Source organism: Cygnus olor, chromosome 3 (assembly GCF_009769625.2).
Source record: "Cygnus olor isolate bCygOlo1 chromosome 3, bCygOlo1.pri.v2, whole genome shotgun sequence".
Taxonomy (NCBI): domain Eukaryota; kingdom Metazoa; phylum Chordata; class Aves; order Anseriformes; family Anatidae; genus Cygnus; species Cygnus olor.
Genome location: NC_049171.1, coordinates 57,452,609 through 57,471,374, shown reverse-complemented (window position 1 = coordinate 57,471,374; position 18,766 = coordinate 57,452,609). Strand labels below are relative to the sequence as shown.

Here is an 18,766-nt window from a genome sequence, read left to right as displayed (position 1 = left end):
CCTACAGGGATTTGAAGGAGGTTTTGGGAGCTGGGGTTGCACCACATTCTGCCAGGACATAGATCTAGTGGTTGAAAGATAACCTCTGAGCTACAGAATATTTAAACAGGTGCTTTACTGTAAACCAGAGGGATCACCAAAATAGTCAAGGGGAAGTAAATTATGCTCTGAAATAAACTGTAGGGTTGGAATGAGAGTTGTACTGTGATATTCATAGACATTTTGAACAAAAGTGGACTGGTAAATCTAATAAGTGGGGAGAGTGCCAGTTAGGTAAGTTTATATTGATAAACTTCATGCAGGTTCATTTAGATTGCAAAATTGTCTTTATGGAGCACTTATGGTAACCCTCAACTCACTACTTTGCTCATTCGTTACGTACTGTGTTTGCAAAAGTTGCTCAGGGATCGTCAATAGGAGAGAGAGGCACAGGGAACCATTGGGATGGCAGTGCAGCAGGTGGCAGGACTAGATGGAGTACATTTCATAGAATGAAGCTTCCATTATTATATTCTCTAATTATACAATAGTATTGTTTAGAATGATCTAGTATAGCAGCAGCTGCATCCTCTCATGCAACCTTATGCCATTTCAGTGTTTGCCTTTAAAATAACTGTGCGTTTTACAAAAAGGTCAGAAAATACATTTATGACTGACCCTCGTTTGTTCAAGTTGTACAGAGTGTGCATAACTAAGTCATTTTTTCTGTTCACTTGTTTCAATTGCTGACCAAACTTCTGAAGGGAAAAAAAAAAAATCAAAATACATAAAAATTGTGTTTGCATATGCAAGTTCTTTGGAAGCACATCCCTGTCAAATCACTGTCTTTCCTGGGTAGACTATATAGGTTGTAGATCAAGTATGTTTTATGTGAAGGGATGGCTGGGCTGCTTCTGTGCTCATTCCACCCTCAGAAGCATGAAGGAGAGGGTTGCCAACGTGCTCCGTGTGACTCTGAGATTGTCTGGATGCAACAAAACAATTTAGTTTGTGCACAGTGCTGAACAAATGTACCTTCTCTTTTTTGCTACATGGCTCACAGATTCTGTGCCCTGAAATAAATATGACCACTGATTCTCCACTTTTCTTCCACTGCATACTGTGGATTCTTATGGCATAATTTCCATTTGATTTAACTTATCTGTAATTTTGCTACAAACAGGCTGTCCTGCACATTTTCTCTCCATTATTTTCATGGATAGCACAGATCAGTGCCTAGGCAGGTATCATCCGGCTTGCTGCTTCTGTAAAGGCAAAATGACTCAGCCTTCTCCCCCGCTAAGCCCAAAGCCCTGAGCCACCTGGTTCAATGTCCCTGAGCTGCTCACAGATCTAGGGCTAATTTATGGAGTGGGGAGGGCAAGAAAAAGGAACCTGCTCTGACTATTTTCTTTAATTTTCCCTTCTCAACAGGAAACCAAAACTCAGTGTGTTCGAATAGCTACAAAAGGTAAGAGGTTCATCCCCCCAAGCAAAGTAGCTTTTTAATGAAATGTGGTGGTTTTGTTAAATAATTGAACCAAAGCCAGTACCATTCCTGTATTTTGAACCACTTGGTTGTCTTAAAATGTAATGGGCTACTGCTTTTTATTCTTTGGTATTGGGCCAGGCGAGTACTGTTCTAGCAATACTCAGAAGTCAGACAAAATCAGGACAGCTTTTCTTTCTCCTCTCTGCTCTCCGCAAACAATTATTTCTAAGCAGCGGTGATGGAGATTTTTTCCTTCATTTAAAGGAAGGACATGGTAGTTAATTTTCATAAGTAGCAGCACAGTGTGTTATATAGGCATAGGGGAGGGGTGATTTGAGGAAGTTGTGTGTCTTTAATAGCAAGTGAGGCCCAAAGCTAAGACCGACTGCATAGCTGTGAGAATAAATCATATCGACCCCACATACAGCAGGTTAATCACATACTGCTCACTCAAAAATACAGTTTCATCTTCAAATGAGGACTTAGTTGTTCAGCTTATTGTTATCTCTTGCTTTGACTGTATTTATAGCTGTTCATTGTAGTTGCTTGATTGTGTCAACATGAGTTGTTTGAAAGACTCCAGCAGCATGAACAAGAAAGGACCTAACAAATGCTGAAGCAATGCTCTGCAGAGGCCCAGTGCTGCTAGCATTGTCTCTTTCTAATTGCATATTGATATTCAGCGTAAAAAACAACTTTAGATATGAGCAAGCAGGCATTTAAGGTACTGCTGTGGCACATCAGCACCATCTTTTCAATTGCTTCTTTCAATTTAAAACTTGTTCCAATTAAAAGCTGATGACTCTAGTGAGGTGGTAGCAACAAAATGTTTTCTTGAGAAACTAGAAAGTAAAATGTACTTCTCAAGATTCGTTAATACTTTCATCAAGTGGGGGAAGCTAGTAAGAACAGGAAATTCAAACTGTGAGCTAAGTCTCCTATGAAAAGTACATCAGCATTATCTTTCTTATGTTTCCCTGACATGATTAAATGTTTGAGTTTAAGTATATTTGCATGAACAAATATTTATATACTTCAAGCATGTATTGCTGGGATTTAAGTCAAGGGAGAGTCTTGAAAAGACTCTCTCTCCAAAATAGCCTAGGTTTTGCAGAAATATGAAATGGGGTAGGGGACAGCAGTGGTTCTTTCGTCGTAAGGTTTCTGGATAGTAATAACAAAATGGGGAAGGAATTCACCTAGCTTATGAGAAAATTACTTAACCATGTTCAGGCCACTGATCTCTAAGCAATGTTCATGGGAGCAAGAAGCCTGAAGATGGTTGCTTGCATGCCTTCCTCTCCCACAGCAGTCATGTGTACACAAATTACTTTTGTCTGAAGGAAATGGAAAATGAGTAGCAAGTTTCTTACCGCAGTGCTATAAATCTTGGCTTCACTGCTGTGGCTAAAGACACGTGTTCGTGAGGTTGTTCCAGTTCCTCAGGCATCGCCCGACACATCAGTAGCATACTCATTCAATGTGGAACTAAAAAGTAATATGTTTTCTCTGACTTGACTTCTATTGATAAAAAGTGAGATGTGGGGGGAGGCAACATTAAATGAAAATGCTTTCTCGTGCTCTGAAAGAATGCATTTAGTTAGACATCATCACTTCAAAGTCACATGCATTCGTATCTGTCAACTTATGCTAGTATTCTAAATCATTTTAAGAAGCTGATATGGAAATTTTCTCTGTGTTTTCATCACAAAAATAATGACATTATTTGCTGTGCTTGAAGAAAAGTGTACTTAACATACTGTTTTATGAATATATTCATCTGTTTACACTGATACTTTAGTTGTGTGTAGGTATGCTTTGAATCATTGACCAAGGAGAAGTTGCATGTTTAGTGTCTCCATCAGAAATGTTTGTTTTGTGGTTTTGTTTGTTTGTTTGGTTGGTTGGTTGGTTGTTTTTTTAACCCACCGAAATAAATATAGGGAAAAGAGAACTGTCTCACCTTGCCTTGTGCATCCTCAGTAAAAGTTGTGCATAGTCCTGTGCAATCTCCTGTGACCTGAAGCAGCCTACAGCTGGCCAGTCAAACTGAATTTTGCCTTAAACGTATTTAAAAGGCATTAAAAATCATTAAGAGCTGGTTTGGAGGATGGGGGAAATTAAAGGTGCATACAAAGGTAAGACAATCTCCCTGGTAATGAAGTTCAGTGTTACTAGCAAAGTCTGGCAAGTAATGAATCTCTGTCGTTTTTACCTTGTTCAAGGGCCTGGTTTGAACTAATTTTTCTGTTACGACTCCTGAGGAATCTGCATTTTACAGCTCCTGTTTCACACTGATAAGATGTAAAAATGGAAAAAAAATATGTTAGTAATGTCATGGTTTGGTGCTGGAGAAGTTCATATCCCCAAAATTATAACCTTGATAATTTGACTTTCTAAGTTGTGTTATTCACCTGATTTTTTTGTTTGTTTGTTTGTTTGGGCAGACTTCTGTTAAGATAATTCATACATATTTTAATGCATTGAGGGTTTTGCACATATCATTCCCAGGTGTTGCCTTCTGCCTTTGAGAATTAATTCAATAGTTTATTTACTGGTATCAAGCTAATGAAAGTCAGAAAATCTAAATTAAAGCTCTCATGCTTTTTCAATCTGTATATTCCAGGTGCAATGTTCTCTTACATTTCTGATAACAAAATGTACTCAAGTGTGAACTCATCTAAAAGGTGGTGCCAATTCATGACTAAATATGTTGCTGCTTTTGGCATGTCTTGAAAAGATGTTTTTAGAGTAAGCTGAGAGTTTTACTAGTGTCTGGAGTATTAAAATGCACTGAGTTAATTTTTTTGGAAGAAAATATTGGAACAGCAACAGATTAAAAAGTCATCCCCTGAGCAGCTCATGTGTACTTGCAGCTGAAGACTGAATACCAGAGTGATTCTTTGATGGCACCGATTTAGGGTAATAACGGGATTCCCCCTTTATCTGGACACCTATTTTCACAAAGCTTGTAAGAGTTTAATGACTTTGTGACTTTTGCCCTTCTCCAGATTGGACTGAATTGGCCAAGAGAGTCCCAAGTTACTAGATGTGGTGAGAGGGTATGAAAGTTGCCCACGTATACAATCTGTTCGTATAAGCTTTGATTCTTAAGGAAACCGTGTTAAAATCAACTCCCTGTTGTGCAGATGGTGGGTAGAACATATATAAAGCACCATTTTCATTATTGTCCAGCAATAGAACTGTTTAAATTCCTTGGATACTTTTAGGCTATATTGCTTTCCTCTGTCAAGCTGAATTCAGTTCCCATTCAGATCCTCTTAGTAACCAGTGATCACCATCAATTTGTGGTTTTTTTTTTTTTTTTTTTTTTTTTTTTACTTAATTGTTCTCTACCTCATTATTTTTCAAATCTAGGTAGCAGCAGTATCCAGTCACTAATAATCTAGTTTCTCACACATAGTAACTGAAGAAGGAAGAAAAAACCTTTTTCTCTGAAGTGCAGAGAAAGGTACAGTCAGATATTCATTAGGAACTGAAAGATGGAGTGATGCTGCAGAACGTGCATTGCTCAGCAAAAAGGTGTTGCATATAATTTCCTGAAGAAAATTCTCAAACTTACTAAAACTAATTTTTTAAGGCAGAGTTCAACCAGTACATAGTATGCTCATATCATAATGAATACATGGTAACTGAACCTGCCTAACCAAGGTACTGCTAGAGGAGTGAATTCAAGAGGCACCATTTCAATGACAGGCACTTCAGAGTAACACATTATGTTGATGACTGATCAGTCATATCTTAGAGTTGACTTTGAATGTGTTAAAATTTGAATGGGTTTCCACAAGCACATTACATTGGCATTTTACAATCTAAAATTGTATCAACTGCTAACAGAATGAAACTAGATTAACATGGTCAGAGAAGAGTGATGCTTCAAATTATTTAGCATGTAAATAGACATTTAAGAGGACAGAAGGGACAGCAGAACTGTTATTAAGCAGAGAATATATGAAGTTGACATTTCTGACAGTTTTTAGGCTGCCAAGTTTGAGGCTAACACTGATTTACATGTATCCCTTTGTTTTATTTAGAAGACTAGAGAAAAAATATTGAAAATTTAATTAGAAGAAATCCACTGTGGCAGTAAATAAAGTACTAGTGGGACTGGCAGCTCTGTCCCAAAGTATTTAGAAGTGATGAATGCAGTCCAAAGTTTCTCACTCTGCGTTTCAACCATGAACTTTTTCACCTCCAAAATTGTTTTCCCTTGTGGTTTTCATTTGTATTACTAGTTCAGGCAACATAGAAGCTCTCCATCTCTATGCATGTTTGGTTCATACAGATGGATGAAAATGCCATTTGAGATGATGCGCATCTGGAAGTAATTGTGAAATAGCAGAAAATTACTTTTTAATCTGATTTGAGAAATAAAAAGGTCTGGGTGGTAACATTTCAACTGCAAGTGTGCATTTAGTCCACCATCATTATTGCTCTGAATTCATTCCCATAGCAGTTGGGGATTGATCCAAAGGCCTTTGATGTCAATGGGAGTCCTTTCACTGACATTAATGTGCTTTGGATTAGGTCTTTAGAAGTCATAAATCTGTCTAGACCGTAATTATTTCCTTGAAATTGTTCCTGATGATGTTTCTGCTCTCAGGGAAATTTGTGAAAGTCAAATCACCTCCTGTAGCAGGATGCTCATATATGTCTTAGCAGTTAATGCACAAATGAGGGAAGATATCAGATGCTAAACGTATATGAAATGAAGCTCCCTTCAGTGCTGTTTTTATGTTTGGATCAATGCTCCTAAAATGACTTTTAGTTGTACCATCATAATAGGTGCTGGAGACCTACATGACAATCTAAATATAGAGAAGAATGCAGACATTGCCTATGTCATATCTTTCCTTTCACTCATTCATACCAAAAAGCTCTAAATATGTTTAAACTTTAGTGGTATTTTCCATAAAGTCTTTTGTCTCACAAAGAGGACATTTTTACTAACTTGCTCTGCTTTCCAAAGATGGAAACAGAATTTAGCATGGCTTATTTTCCTTTTTGTATGTGAAATTGCAGTAACTCTGAGAGCAACTACATCTGCCAGTTCTGATAAGTGATACCTTTGATTGTAAATAAAAAATTGTATGATCCTTTCATGGAATATTTGATGATGGTTATAAAAGAGCTGTTAACTGAGAGACGCCTCCAGATTTCCAGACACAAAATCTATAATATGGGTATATCCGCATTTGTGCAGATAGTAGCAAAATCATGGCATTTGACTTACCAAATTTTTATTTGAGTAAAAAGGAATTTAATATAACAACCAAATTTATTAAGTGAAACTACCAGGTGGATATGAATGGGACAACAATTTTCAGAGAATGTGTTTCCCATTCTTTATTATAAGGTACTGAAGAGAAGTGCTTGTTTTTGCTTGTTGCTTGAGATCACTAAGAAATAAGGGTTCTTCCTTCCAAGGGTAACAAAAAAAAAAATAAAAAAAAAATCTCCGAATTACCTTTTTGTGTGTGTGCCTGTAGCATGGCCTGAGCGTATGGAAATACAGTTATCTTGTTGTAAGATACATATGAGGAAAGCAGTATAAGAAGTGTCTAAAAATTACCTTGCATGTATTTGCAGAAAAAAAAAATAACAAAGTTCTGCAGTCTTTTACTCTCCCTGTTCCTAGTTGAAAGGCTTTAAAAATATTTGCAACTTATTCCTGTTATAATCAACTTCATAAGTTTGTCCATCAGCTAAAGCTGAACCATTTATTTTAACTCTGAGAGTAATTATGAACAGAATTAGTTTCTACTTTCCAGTCCTTTTCTAAGTCTTCAAGAATATAGGTTTATTACTATTTTTGAAAGAGGAGTTGACTGCTTTTGGTAAGAAAAAAAATAATGGACTAAAAAAAAATCTAATAAATATAATGAATAAATCTAATAGCTTTCCTAGAGAGCTTTATTTTTAAAGACATTCCATACCAAATAAGTTTATTGCATGCAAATAATTCCTGTATTAAATTTAATTGGTTTGTGATAGTTGTTGGTTGCTTTTTTTTTTTTTAATCAGTAATTTTGTAAATGGAAACACTAGTGATAACCAATTGCAGTATATTAAAAAAATCAACAATCAGCATGAGGAAAATTTGAATCCAAAGATGTAATAAATGTTAGCTTTCCTTGATTTTAAAATGTTGCAGTATTTCTCATTATAGGTGATTAACAAATTAGTTTATGCAGATGCTATGAGCAAATCGAAGTCTTAGGAACCTTAAAGGAACCAAGTAGTAAGCATTTCAAAAGTACAAGTTCAGGTAGAGGGTTCTAGTTAATATTTAAATGTTAGAGAATGAAAGATGATGTATTTGCTGCTCTAAGAGAAGGAGGAGTATCTTAGCATGTATGCTTTAGTACTAGGTGCTTGTTTTCTTAGGTCTTTTCAGCTGTGATGAACATTACTTTTTGAATCAGATCGTGGACATAGAATGTTTTGCATTCATAGTTAAAGAATATGGAGACATAAATGTAGAAATTTACTTTTCTTACAGGAACGTTTAGACTTAACTGCAACAGAAAATTCTTGATTTCTATATTAATTAGATATATTAATTAAAATTGCTAGAACTAAAACAGGTATATTAATTAAGGTAGATAAAATTGAAATGACCACTTGCTAGAACTCTTGGGGTCTGATTTTTATTTTCCCTTTTTTTCTGTTCTTTCATCATTTCTTATATGCCTCCTCCTATGTCTTTACGTTGTGTCATATTTAAGATGATTTTGGATGTAAGTAATTATACAAGTGTTTAGAGAAGGTGAACTGTCATCATCAGTTAGGACTGGGTTCATCAGCCAAACTTCACCTGTACAACATGTCCACTTTCATTTTATACTGCTATAAACTATACTGTTGGATAAAATGGGCTCTGGTAATGTCTGGAGTTGAAGAAAGTACAGGCAGAGATTGCTGCCTTTGGCAGCCCATCACAGTCATCTCAAGTGCGTGTTTGGCTCAGGAGCAACAGGAGTTTGCCTTGTTTGTGTAGCAGTGTAGCTTTAGAGCCACCCCATTGAGGGACAGCACTGTTTCTCCTCTTTAAAGAAAGGAGGAGAAAGGGGACTCTAAGAGGTACTGTGTTTACAACCAGTCTGTATGCAGCTGGAACGATGCTTTCTCCACATGAGTGGGCATGTCAGAAGAGTGACACTGGCAGTAGGCTTTGCCATACACATTACTGATGTTCAAGTTGAATTCTGTACCCAGAAAAGTAAACCGTTGCTGATGCTAGAAATACTCCTACATACAGTTGTATTACTACCATCATTAGTGCCAGTACAGAAGCTACAGTTCAAACTGATGAGGGGAAGATCAGTCATGCTTGAAACTGGTTCCATGAAATGGTGCATTATATTGCGAGATTTTAATATGCACACCTTTATTGGTTTTGGAAGTTTGTAGGAAAGTCCTAGAAGTGGTAATGAAACCTCAAATGGCACTCCAGTAGTGATACTGTGCTCTGAGCTCTTCCTGGTCATTGCTGTCCCAGAGTTCAGATGTGCGCTTACACAAGACACAGTGGATACATTCAATGTTGAGATAGTAGCAGCTTTCTTACCATGCTATGACTTAGCACTGGTGAAGTAAAAATCGTGTATTTGGCAAATAGATCATTGATGTGATCATTAACTTTTTTAAATGAAAAGAAATTTTACATCATTGGCATGAACATTACGAGGGTTTATTAAATTATTTGCTTGTCATCTCTGACAAAGTGCTAAATGAAGTTCTACAGCTAGTCATCTAGAAACAAGGGGCCGCATTGCCAAGCATAGTAGCACTTCCTAAACGCTGTCAAATGTGTTGCAGAGAAAGTCAGTATGGTTGATTGGCACAGCTGCCAAATTGCTCAAATATAGAGATTGATGCTTTGTCAGTTGTGTACGGAGACGATTACTCTGAAGTTCAGGAGTATGGACTGCTTTCTGCTCTGATGTTGTGTGATAACCAGACTATTTCTAGAAAGATCGTTACCAGAAGGATATGCAGATGGACCTTGCAGGAGGGAGGATCTTTCTAGAAATAGTCTGGTTATCACACAACTATATGTCAGAGCAGAAAGCATCTTACAGGCATTTTGAAATGTTTTTGTAGCCAGGTAAATACGAAGTATGAAGAACAGAATTGCAACCCAGTATGTGGACTTCCATGCTGTTGGCTTTGGAAGCATTCAGTGGCTTTTGTGCAAATTCAGCAATGTGGAAAGGACTGAATGTTCTTCGCGCTTCACAGTGACCCTTTGTCGAGTCAACAGGAAAGGTGTCCACATTCAATACCACATAGATGGCAGAATATTTAACCTGAACATTAAATCAAAGGTCATATATCTGCTGAATTGTGTTACTTGCTCTTTGCTGATGACTGAGTATTGGTTATTCACACGTATGTAAGCAGACGACATATTATTGACTGTTTCAGCCCCTCTGCCAAGTGGTTTGGCCAGGCCATTAGCATAGAGAAAAAAAAAAAAAAAAGAGGTCCTGCTCTAACCTTGCTGTGGTGGAAAATATCCGGAGGCAGGAGTCTGCACTGACTGCAGAAATCTGGGAGAACAGCTCTGCTACTTCAGCAGTGTGCTTTTTTAAAACACCACAGTTGATAGCAAAGTCATGCAGGGAATAGCAAAAGCCAGTGTAGTATTTAGGATGTTAAAGCAGCATGTCTGAAATGAGAGACATCTGGCTTCAAACGAAAGTAAACGTCTATTATGCATTAGTTGTTGCCAGTCTTTATACGGCTACAAAGCTTGGACCAGTAATGGTCTCCACATCAAGCGTCCAAACCATTTCCAGTGCACTGCTTTCATGCCCTTGCTTCCACAAAGCTGCAGGATATTACCTTGGATGCTGTGCTCTTAAATTGCTGACAAATTGTTGATGCAGAAGCAAGATTACAGAAGGTGCAGTTATGCCAGACCTAGCTGGTTCTCATGCTGGACAACAATTTGCCCAAAGCCAGTTTCTATGGGTAGTTAAAATGAAGAGAAAAGCTCAGAGGTAGCATGATGAAGTGGTTAATGGGCAAGTTTAAGGCAAATACTCAGTTATGTGTCATCAGTTTCACAGTGTGGGAAATTACATCTGAAGATTTTCTGCTCTGAAAGAGAATAGGTACTTATGCCATCATGGCATGCAATTAAAATCAGAAGGGTGCTGTATGGCATAAGTGAAGATGGTGGTGAAACAGATTACAGCTGTACACTTTATGGTATCATGAAAATGGGTCTCTTTCTTTGACAATAAAACCAAATCCTTATGTTTTGATGGCAAACAAGTGTCATAATCACTCTCTTTCCATCCCTGGTGCTATCGTGTTTCTGATTGTGCCATTTAAAAGGCCACATATGGAAGAAGTAAATCATGTTATTTTGTAAATCATATGATATGAAGAAACATTTTTTAAATGTGTTTTCTGTTTCTATATCTTATTGTTTGGACCCTTAGACAGTGACAGGAAAAGCAGATCATTGAGTGGCGGAACTGTTGACAGAGTTTTTGCTGTTAAGATTGTTTCTAACAGTAGTAAAAGGACAACTCTTTTTCTATATGAGAGGGAGAGAAAGGGAATTCTACGATTACTGCAATTGGCATTAAAATTGCCTCAACATATGGAAGGAAGTTATTTGCACAAGCACAGGCATTGTTTTATTGTGAACCTTAATTTTTATGTACACTAATACCATCCAGAATTGTCTAAATTGTCTTCCTATTTCATTGACACATTACAGGAAAAAATACGTAGTCAAGCAAACTTCAGGTTAATCCTTAATCTGTTTCTAATTTCTCATATTTTGCTAAATTAAGACTATCTTTCCTTTTTTTGAAATGACCGTGCTGCATTCCCTGGAGTTTTCTAACAAATTTTAGAAGCACTGGTAATTCAACGTTCTGTCATTATTTTCTGCAGACATGAATGGATTTTCTCATAGTCATTCAGTGTTTCTTACAACTGATTATTTTTAAAGATTTAATCCTGTAGGTATTATTCTTTTATGTTATTCTAAATTTTAGAAAGGCTTTTAGCTAGTTCCCATTCTGCTCGAAGTCACTAAACCATAATGTTCATGCAGGGACTTACGTTCATGTGTTCGTCTTCCACAGAACTTCCTTTTGTACACCCAAAGGAGAGGATTATTGTTCCTTGCCCTGGTGTAAAACTTTGTAAGATACTGGACCATGAACCTTGGGCACTGGGCGTTTCATCATGGATGTGGTACTTAAGGACATGGTTTAGTGGGTGATATCGGTGGTAGGGGGACGGTTGGACCAGATGATCTTGGAGGTCTTTTCCAACCTTAATGATTCTATGATTCTGTGAACATCTGCTTGGTGATTTATCTGGAAGCAGCCTCTCTCTTCTGTTTCTCAAATGTGATCAAAGATGATGTTTCCTATATGTAATAAGACAGTTAATTTTCAACTCACACTTTTACAGAAAATTCTGTTATAGATGTCAGACAGAAAGCTCGATTTTTCAGATTACTCTGTTGAGGAATTTATGGGATGAGTCCCCATTAATAAGCATCAGATATTAACCATCAGGGTTAGATTACATTTTTGATTCATCACTTGAACTGTGGAACAGATATCTAAAGGTAGGGCATGCCGTTGCTGTTATCAACCAGTTATATTTTTCAGCCTAGGTCATACCGCAGTAAAATGGGAAGGGATGGTGGCTATCTGTGGCAGGCGCTACCTATTTGCAAATCTACAAATTTATTGTTTTGAACAGAATTTAGAAATGATCATTCAACATAAGCTGGCAGTTCAGGGACTGAGAGGGCAAATTGAATCTCATTATATGCTTGTCCAAATATGAAAGCTGCTAATCTGGTTGCCTTTGTATAAAATAATATTGCTTGCTCTGCATAAGCTCTGAAGCATGATGTTGTTTAGCCAAATCAAATAGCTTTGCTAGCTAATATAAATTGAATTCAAATTGAACAGTTTTCTCAGATTCAGAAAGTGAAATCAATTTGTTTATGCAGAGAATCAAGCAACAGAAATTGTCATTTCCTGTATGTCCCGTTTTGAGTAGTAGTGGTGGAATTCGGACAATGAAATTTTATAGGAGAGTTGGCATACAACCAGCTGAAAAGTATTTTCCCCAATTGTTTTGGCAATTACAAATCTTTTATGCTTTATTTTTAAGTAACTCGTTCAAGGAACAGTTTCAGGCAAATTTAAGCAATTCCTTACGTAAAACAATTTGGTTTGTTCAAGGACTAAGTCAGTGCTGCTTGGGTAGATCATAATGTAACGCAGTAGATCGCAGGCACACAGTACTGCAATGTTTGGAGCACAGTCATCTGACCGGCAGAAGCTCAGCGGCAGAAACAATAGTTCACTTTTTCACATCAGGCCTCCCAGATCACCTTGTGATTAGGAAAGTTCAGTAGAGCCCTTGTTCTTCACAGAAACTGTAGTTGCATTGGTTTGAGTATAGTGTGAGAATGTTGGACTTGCAGATTTGATGGCTGACTGCTGACCCAGCTGTTGGACCTGAAGCTGGTAGACTTTTGTATGACCTGGTGCCTGTAGCTTGTAGGAGAAGAGGAACAGCCACTTGGGCAGAGTTCCTGCATGAGCAAGTGTATACTGCCTCATCATTCACCAGCCAGCCTGTAGACACGGTGAGCAGTTTGGACAGATATGTAGCACATTGTGTGTAGCTAGGCCCTCAGAATAAAGCTGCGAGTGAGTCTGAACTTGGGATGTAGCCCCTGTCATGGCTGAGATGGGGTCATGCAGCCAGAATGATAGAGCTCTGATAGCTGTCATTACTCCTCCTTAGGTTTGGGGAAATTAGGATGTGTCCATCTGCTGAGTAAGATACTTGAGTATTATTTCAAAATGATAACAAACAAGTGCTGCTTTTATCAAGAGATAAAACTTGATAAACTTTAACTTCTTAAAACTGCTTTGGCTTCATTGACCTCTCTTCAAAGCAAAGCACATCAGCTGTACATCATTCTCTGTTTGGACATGAATGGAGAGCTCTTAAGCCCAATACAGAAGTATTTTATCAAGCAAAGGTTTGTCATTCCCAGTGCTGGTAGTACAAGATTTGCAACAAATCATCGTAACGATACCAACTGAACTTTGAATATATGGTGTATTGAGACTGACAATAGCATTCTTCAAGTAATTTCATCATGAATAATCATAAAATTTTAATAGTTTAAGGAAATTTATTTTGTTAAAAAAATAATAAATTTAGCATGCCTAAGGTATTCAAAAGGCTATTTTAAATCTTGATCTTCCAGGAAAACAGATACAGCAACATCAGTAGGTATTTAAATGTATTGTTTTACCAGTTTACTCAACATCATTTTGGTAAGAGTAAGATAGAGAGGGTCTGTGTCCTGACTCCAATTCCAAGTGGTTCATGGAGATTACCTTTAGAGATACCAGCTAATGGAAATGCACCGATACTGATCCAATTTTCCTACAAAACCCACTTAGTAGTCATTGAGTGTGTAATTTCCTATGAAATGTATGTGGAGTTAAGAAGGTAACATACACTTGTCATTGCCCATTTGTTAGGCTGAAGGAGAAATAAAATAATACAAGATAAGCTGACTGTAAGTCTTTTATCTTTTTCCCTCCCCTCTGAAGATGTAGCTATTCCCTCTTTGAACATGATTAAGGTGGTTAGAACCAATTTATATTGTGGTATAAATGTTTTGAGACAGGAAGATACATGAAAATTCCCTAAACCAGAAACTAAATACAGATTTAAGATACATTTATTTTTTCCACTTTGAAACTGACTACTGTGCTTTAAATTCATTTTAATGAGAAAAGATACTCTTAGCCATTTTCTACTGTTCAATGTTTATGTAGCATTAATTTTGAGAACTATGGGGTCTTTGTCTCCTGACTGAATGTCTAATGAGATGTTTTACAGCAAAGCAAGGAAAGATATCATAACAAAGAATAAAAAGTACTGTATCTGATAAGCATGAGGGTAGCTAACTTGTGATGTTTACAGTTCTGCAACATATTTTGTAACTTGGTTAAACATCCTTGAAGACTTGTCTCTATTTTGGGGTAAGGCTTATGAAATATGAATCCATGCTTTCGTGTTTGTGCTGAGGCTTTTTCGCTGTGTCTTCCAAAAGCATTGTGCTCTTTGTAAATAAATTTTATTATGATTAATGTCCAGTTTAATATGATGTATTTCCACTTTTCTGGTGGAAGTTACTTATTAAACAGAAAGGTCTTTTTTCCATTGTGACATATAACATTGCCCTTCCTAACTGTGCCTGCATTCTCTACACAGTGTGGCAGAAGTTCTCACCTGTGAGCAGAACAACTTGTTTCTTCAACAGCACACCCTATAGAAATTAATACTGTAATTTAATTTTCAGCAAAAAAAAATAAGCAATGGCAAATCAAAAGATGTCAAGAGGCAAAAGAGAATGTATGCACTTTACCTGAATGGTTCACTCAATTTCTTGAGGTGTGTTACAAATTCAAGGCTGAACACTGGGACTATCATGCTTCATTTCTCTGTCTAGCTGTAGATTTCCCCCTTGGACCTGGATATCTCACTAGGGTCAGAGTGTGAGATTGTGATTGGAGAATTGCTCTCTTCTCTGTTTTCTTAGCTAAGGAGGAAAGGGAAAAAGATGCTGATACTTTGCCCTTATAGAGTAAGCATAGTTATTGAAGTTGTGTATATGTTGAACAGGAACTTGCAAAATAACAATAACCAACTATTCTTTTCATGCTCTGAGGACTTTCTTTCATTTTAAAGTCTGGCTTTTATTCCACAAGCTCAGTTCCTCTCCATTCTAACAGTGTGATTATTAGTAAATTCCCATGGGTGGTATTGAAGAAAGATGCTGTCTTAAGGATATTTTAAGTTTTTCAAGATAAAAAAGGATTATTATTGATTTCCAGTCACCATAAAGTACACACACGTCACAATAAAGGTTAAGTGCCTATGGGAATGTAAAAGAGCAAAATATTTAATTTAAAAAAAAAAAATCCAGATTAAAAAGAAATCAGACTAAAGTAGACACAGTGAATTACTTTCTTCATGGGTAAGTCTGGAATGCTTGCTTGATACGGATACTGTCAACAGGATGTTTTGTGTTTTTCTTCTTAATGCAAACATGAACACATCAACATTTAACTTGACCACAAGTAGTATATGTATTGCATTTAACTCCAAATACATTTCAGACTTCGTGTTTTTATCGTGATGATACAAAATTTTAAATCGTTAATGCCCTTAATGCCAGCCATATGTTGTGCTGAAATCTTCAGAAATCCGTGGAAATAAAAATCAAGAAGATAATAATGGGCTCCGAAAGCTAAAAACAGACCTAAACCAGTCTAACAGCTAAAGATTTGTCAGCTGGACCCTAATAATCCTAAACCTTTGGCATAACAAATGTTGCCTTTGAGAACTTGTTCCATTATATCTGGTCTTCTTAAATCATTCTACAGAAATAATGTAAAATAAACTAGAATGTTCAACTTCTAAATAGAAGGCATGATCCTGGCATCTGTGCTTCTGCCCCAAGTGCTATCCTTCTGTGCTACAGTCAGCATGAGCTTTTCTTGGATTCATGCTTGTGGGCATATGGACAACTGGAAGTCATTTGGAGATGCCAGTCGTCCTCTTTTTTTTTTTCTTTTTCTTTTTCTTCCGTCCTTATCCACTGTCAGTTGCTAACGATGGTACTAGTTTTACTGCTAAGCAGTATGCGGTCAGAATGCATCATGTACATTTTGGAATTTCAGAAGCAGAAAGCAAGAGAGGCCTTTGCAAGGATGAGCATGTGTGCATATTCAGATATTTCCCACCGACAGAAGGTGTTCCTGTCTGATTCTTCAGCCTGTGCAAAAGCTCTGTCTCAGGTTTTTACATACACTTACCCAATACCTGGTAAAAACTAGTCACTTTGAAGCAAGCTGATGCTCAATTTATAGACTTTCAGTGCCCATTTGAAACCCAAGGCCTTTAAAAGGTACAGGTCATTACTAGTTTGGAGGCTACTATGCTGGTGAGACTAGGAATTTCTGCTAGTCATTCTGTCTTTTGTTGCTAGTCTTTTGTTAGGCAACAATAGCTTTCTTCCTTTCACACCAACTATTCAGGTTGCTGGGTTTTATTTTTCCATCCACTCAGAGTAAACTGATGCACAAGCACAGCATTATAATGAATTTCTATTTGGTTAGGCAGAAGTTGGATTGTCGTGAGTAATCGAATTACTCCTCTGGAGACAGGATTTCTAAGTAAAGTGATGAGGTGAAGCGATTACAGCTGTAACCCTTACACGCATAAAGAGATGTGTTATGCTAATCCTTTGTGAATGGGTTGAATTGAAAGCAAGGGGAATAAAAAAGAATGCTCTTGGAAAAAAAGAAGGGGGTATAAAAGGACTACTGTGTCATTTATTCCCTCTCCATTCATCCTCTGTTGCTATAGAAAAAAAAAAAGTGGTAAACTGGAGTGCTTTACCTTTCAAGTCTGTCATTCAAATCATTTAAGCAGACTGAAATACTGTGTAAAGAGTCATGGGGGAAAAAGGGAGGAAGGATGGGTGTAGCAAAAAGAAATGTGTGAAGAAGTGCCAGTAAATATAGGTTGCTTTTTTTTTTTTTTTTTTAGGTTGCTAAACCTGATATGAATTTACCTTACCTTGGTGTAAGCAGCAGAGTGTGTGTGTGTTGGGGTGGGGGGAATTACTGAGGAAAACAAGGAAAGTGTAGGTTACACCAGCCATTGCCTTTATCTGCAAACATTTTCTGCCCAAGTGTGAGACCCTTGCTACCCCTAGGCTTGTTTATTTTCTGTTTCAGCGTTTTCAGCTGTGAAATAGGAGTGTTCTGTCTCAAGTTAATACCTGAAAAGACTTTTAAAGATACAGCTAGGAGGAGAGATGGCATGTGAATTATGATGTAGTAAACTGCCTGAATAGAACAGCATAAGTAGCTTTTTGTTAACTGGAGAAGATGAGAGAGCTTTTTGTTTTCAGATAACCAACCTGAATATAAGTGGCCAGTGGTATCAGTTGTATTTTGATTTGGTTTGGTTTGGTTTTAAGATTTGAAACAATTGTCAGTGTTGCTCATTTTTTCCTGTGTCTCAGTGTGCTTTTCTGGGGGTGGTTAATCCTGGCCAGCAGCTAAGCACCCACCCAGCTGCTCACTCAGTCCCCTGCCAACAGAACTAGGGGAGAGAATCAGAAGAACAAAGGAAAGAAAACTTTGAGGCTTTGGGGCAATATTCCTTTGGTCATTTGGGGTCATCTGAGCTGGCTCTGTCCCCTCCCCACCCCCACTTGCTGGGGGCAGTGGGAGAAACAGAGAAGGTCTCGATGCTGTGCAAGCACTGCTCAGCCATAGCTAAAACACTGCTGTGTTATCAACACTGCTTTAGTCATAAATCCAAAACATGGCACCTTACGGTGTTTGTTTTAACCTTTGAAGTGATTTCCAAACCATTCTTGTTCATTTCGTCTTGTCTGGAATGGCCCCTTTTGTACAAGGAGCCCCGTCTGCAGCAGAAGGCATAGCCCATATCCAAACCTAACTCGCTCCAATCTCAGCTGTAATCTTCCTTCGTCCTATGTTAAAGATATCAGTGAAATTCAGGCTGAAGTCTATTTTGCTAATAGAGTATTTGATGGGCCAAACATGTGAGAGGGGTCTGTGCACAGCACTGAGCAGGAGCTTCTGGTCTGTTGGTACCCACCTGCCATAATGCGGGCATGGTGGCTATACTATGGGAGAAGGGTATTTGGTTTTAATGAGGCAGTCTTCATGCAAGTGTATCATATGATGTACAGCATATAACAACTTTTTCAGGGTGGTGGTTACAGGTTGAGGAAAATTTGGCTTCTAAAACTTAGAGCTTGAATTTGGCTGTTGCTGTCACTGGCTTTTCAACTGGCAATTGTAATTAAACATTCTTAAATATTAATGGTACTTTTACCCTTGCCAAAAGTTAAGACACTTCAATGTAATGAATCTTGTTTTGAATTCAGGTTCACTAAGTAAACATTAAGTCAATGAGCTGAGTGAGAATGAAATTTTGTGTATTGCTATGTAGTAAAACATTTCATATATTTTACTTTCCTGAAAAAGTCTTTACAAGCCTTTGTAAATAGGCGGATAGAAAATTGATACTATATAAAAATCTTCTGGTGATGAAACTGATATAATAATTACTTGCAATGTCTGTGAATGTTTAATAAAGTATTTTTTGATTAGTAGGCATAAATACATTTTGCTGTAAATAAAT

The 18,766-nt window shown here is 37.3% G+C and overlaps 1 protein-coding gene across 4 annotated transcripts in view; it reads left to right on the top strand.

Annotated features, from left to right (window-relative positions):
• PTPRK (protein tyrosine phosphatase receptor type K) overlaps positions 1-18,766 on the top strand; it is a 418,105-nt gene that overhangs the window by 342,204 nt on the left and 57,135 nt on the right. For all 4 annotated transcript variants that reach the window (XM_040551725.1, XM_040551724.1, XM_040551727.1 and 1 more), the window contains exon 13: positions 1,414-1,450. In XM_040551725.1, the coding sequence (XP_040407659.1) occupies positions 1,414-1,450 (37 nt within the window). The remainder of the gene's footprint in view (positions 1-1,413; positions 1,451-18,766) is intronic.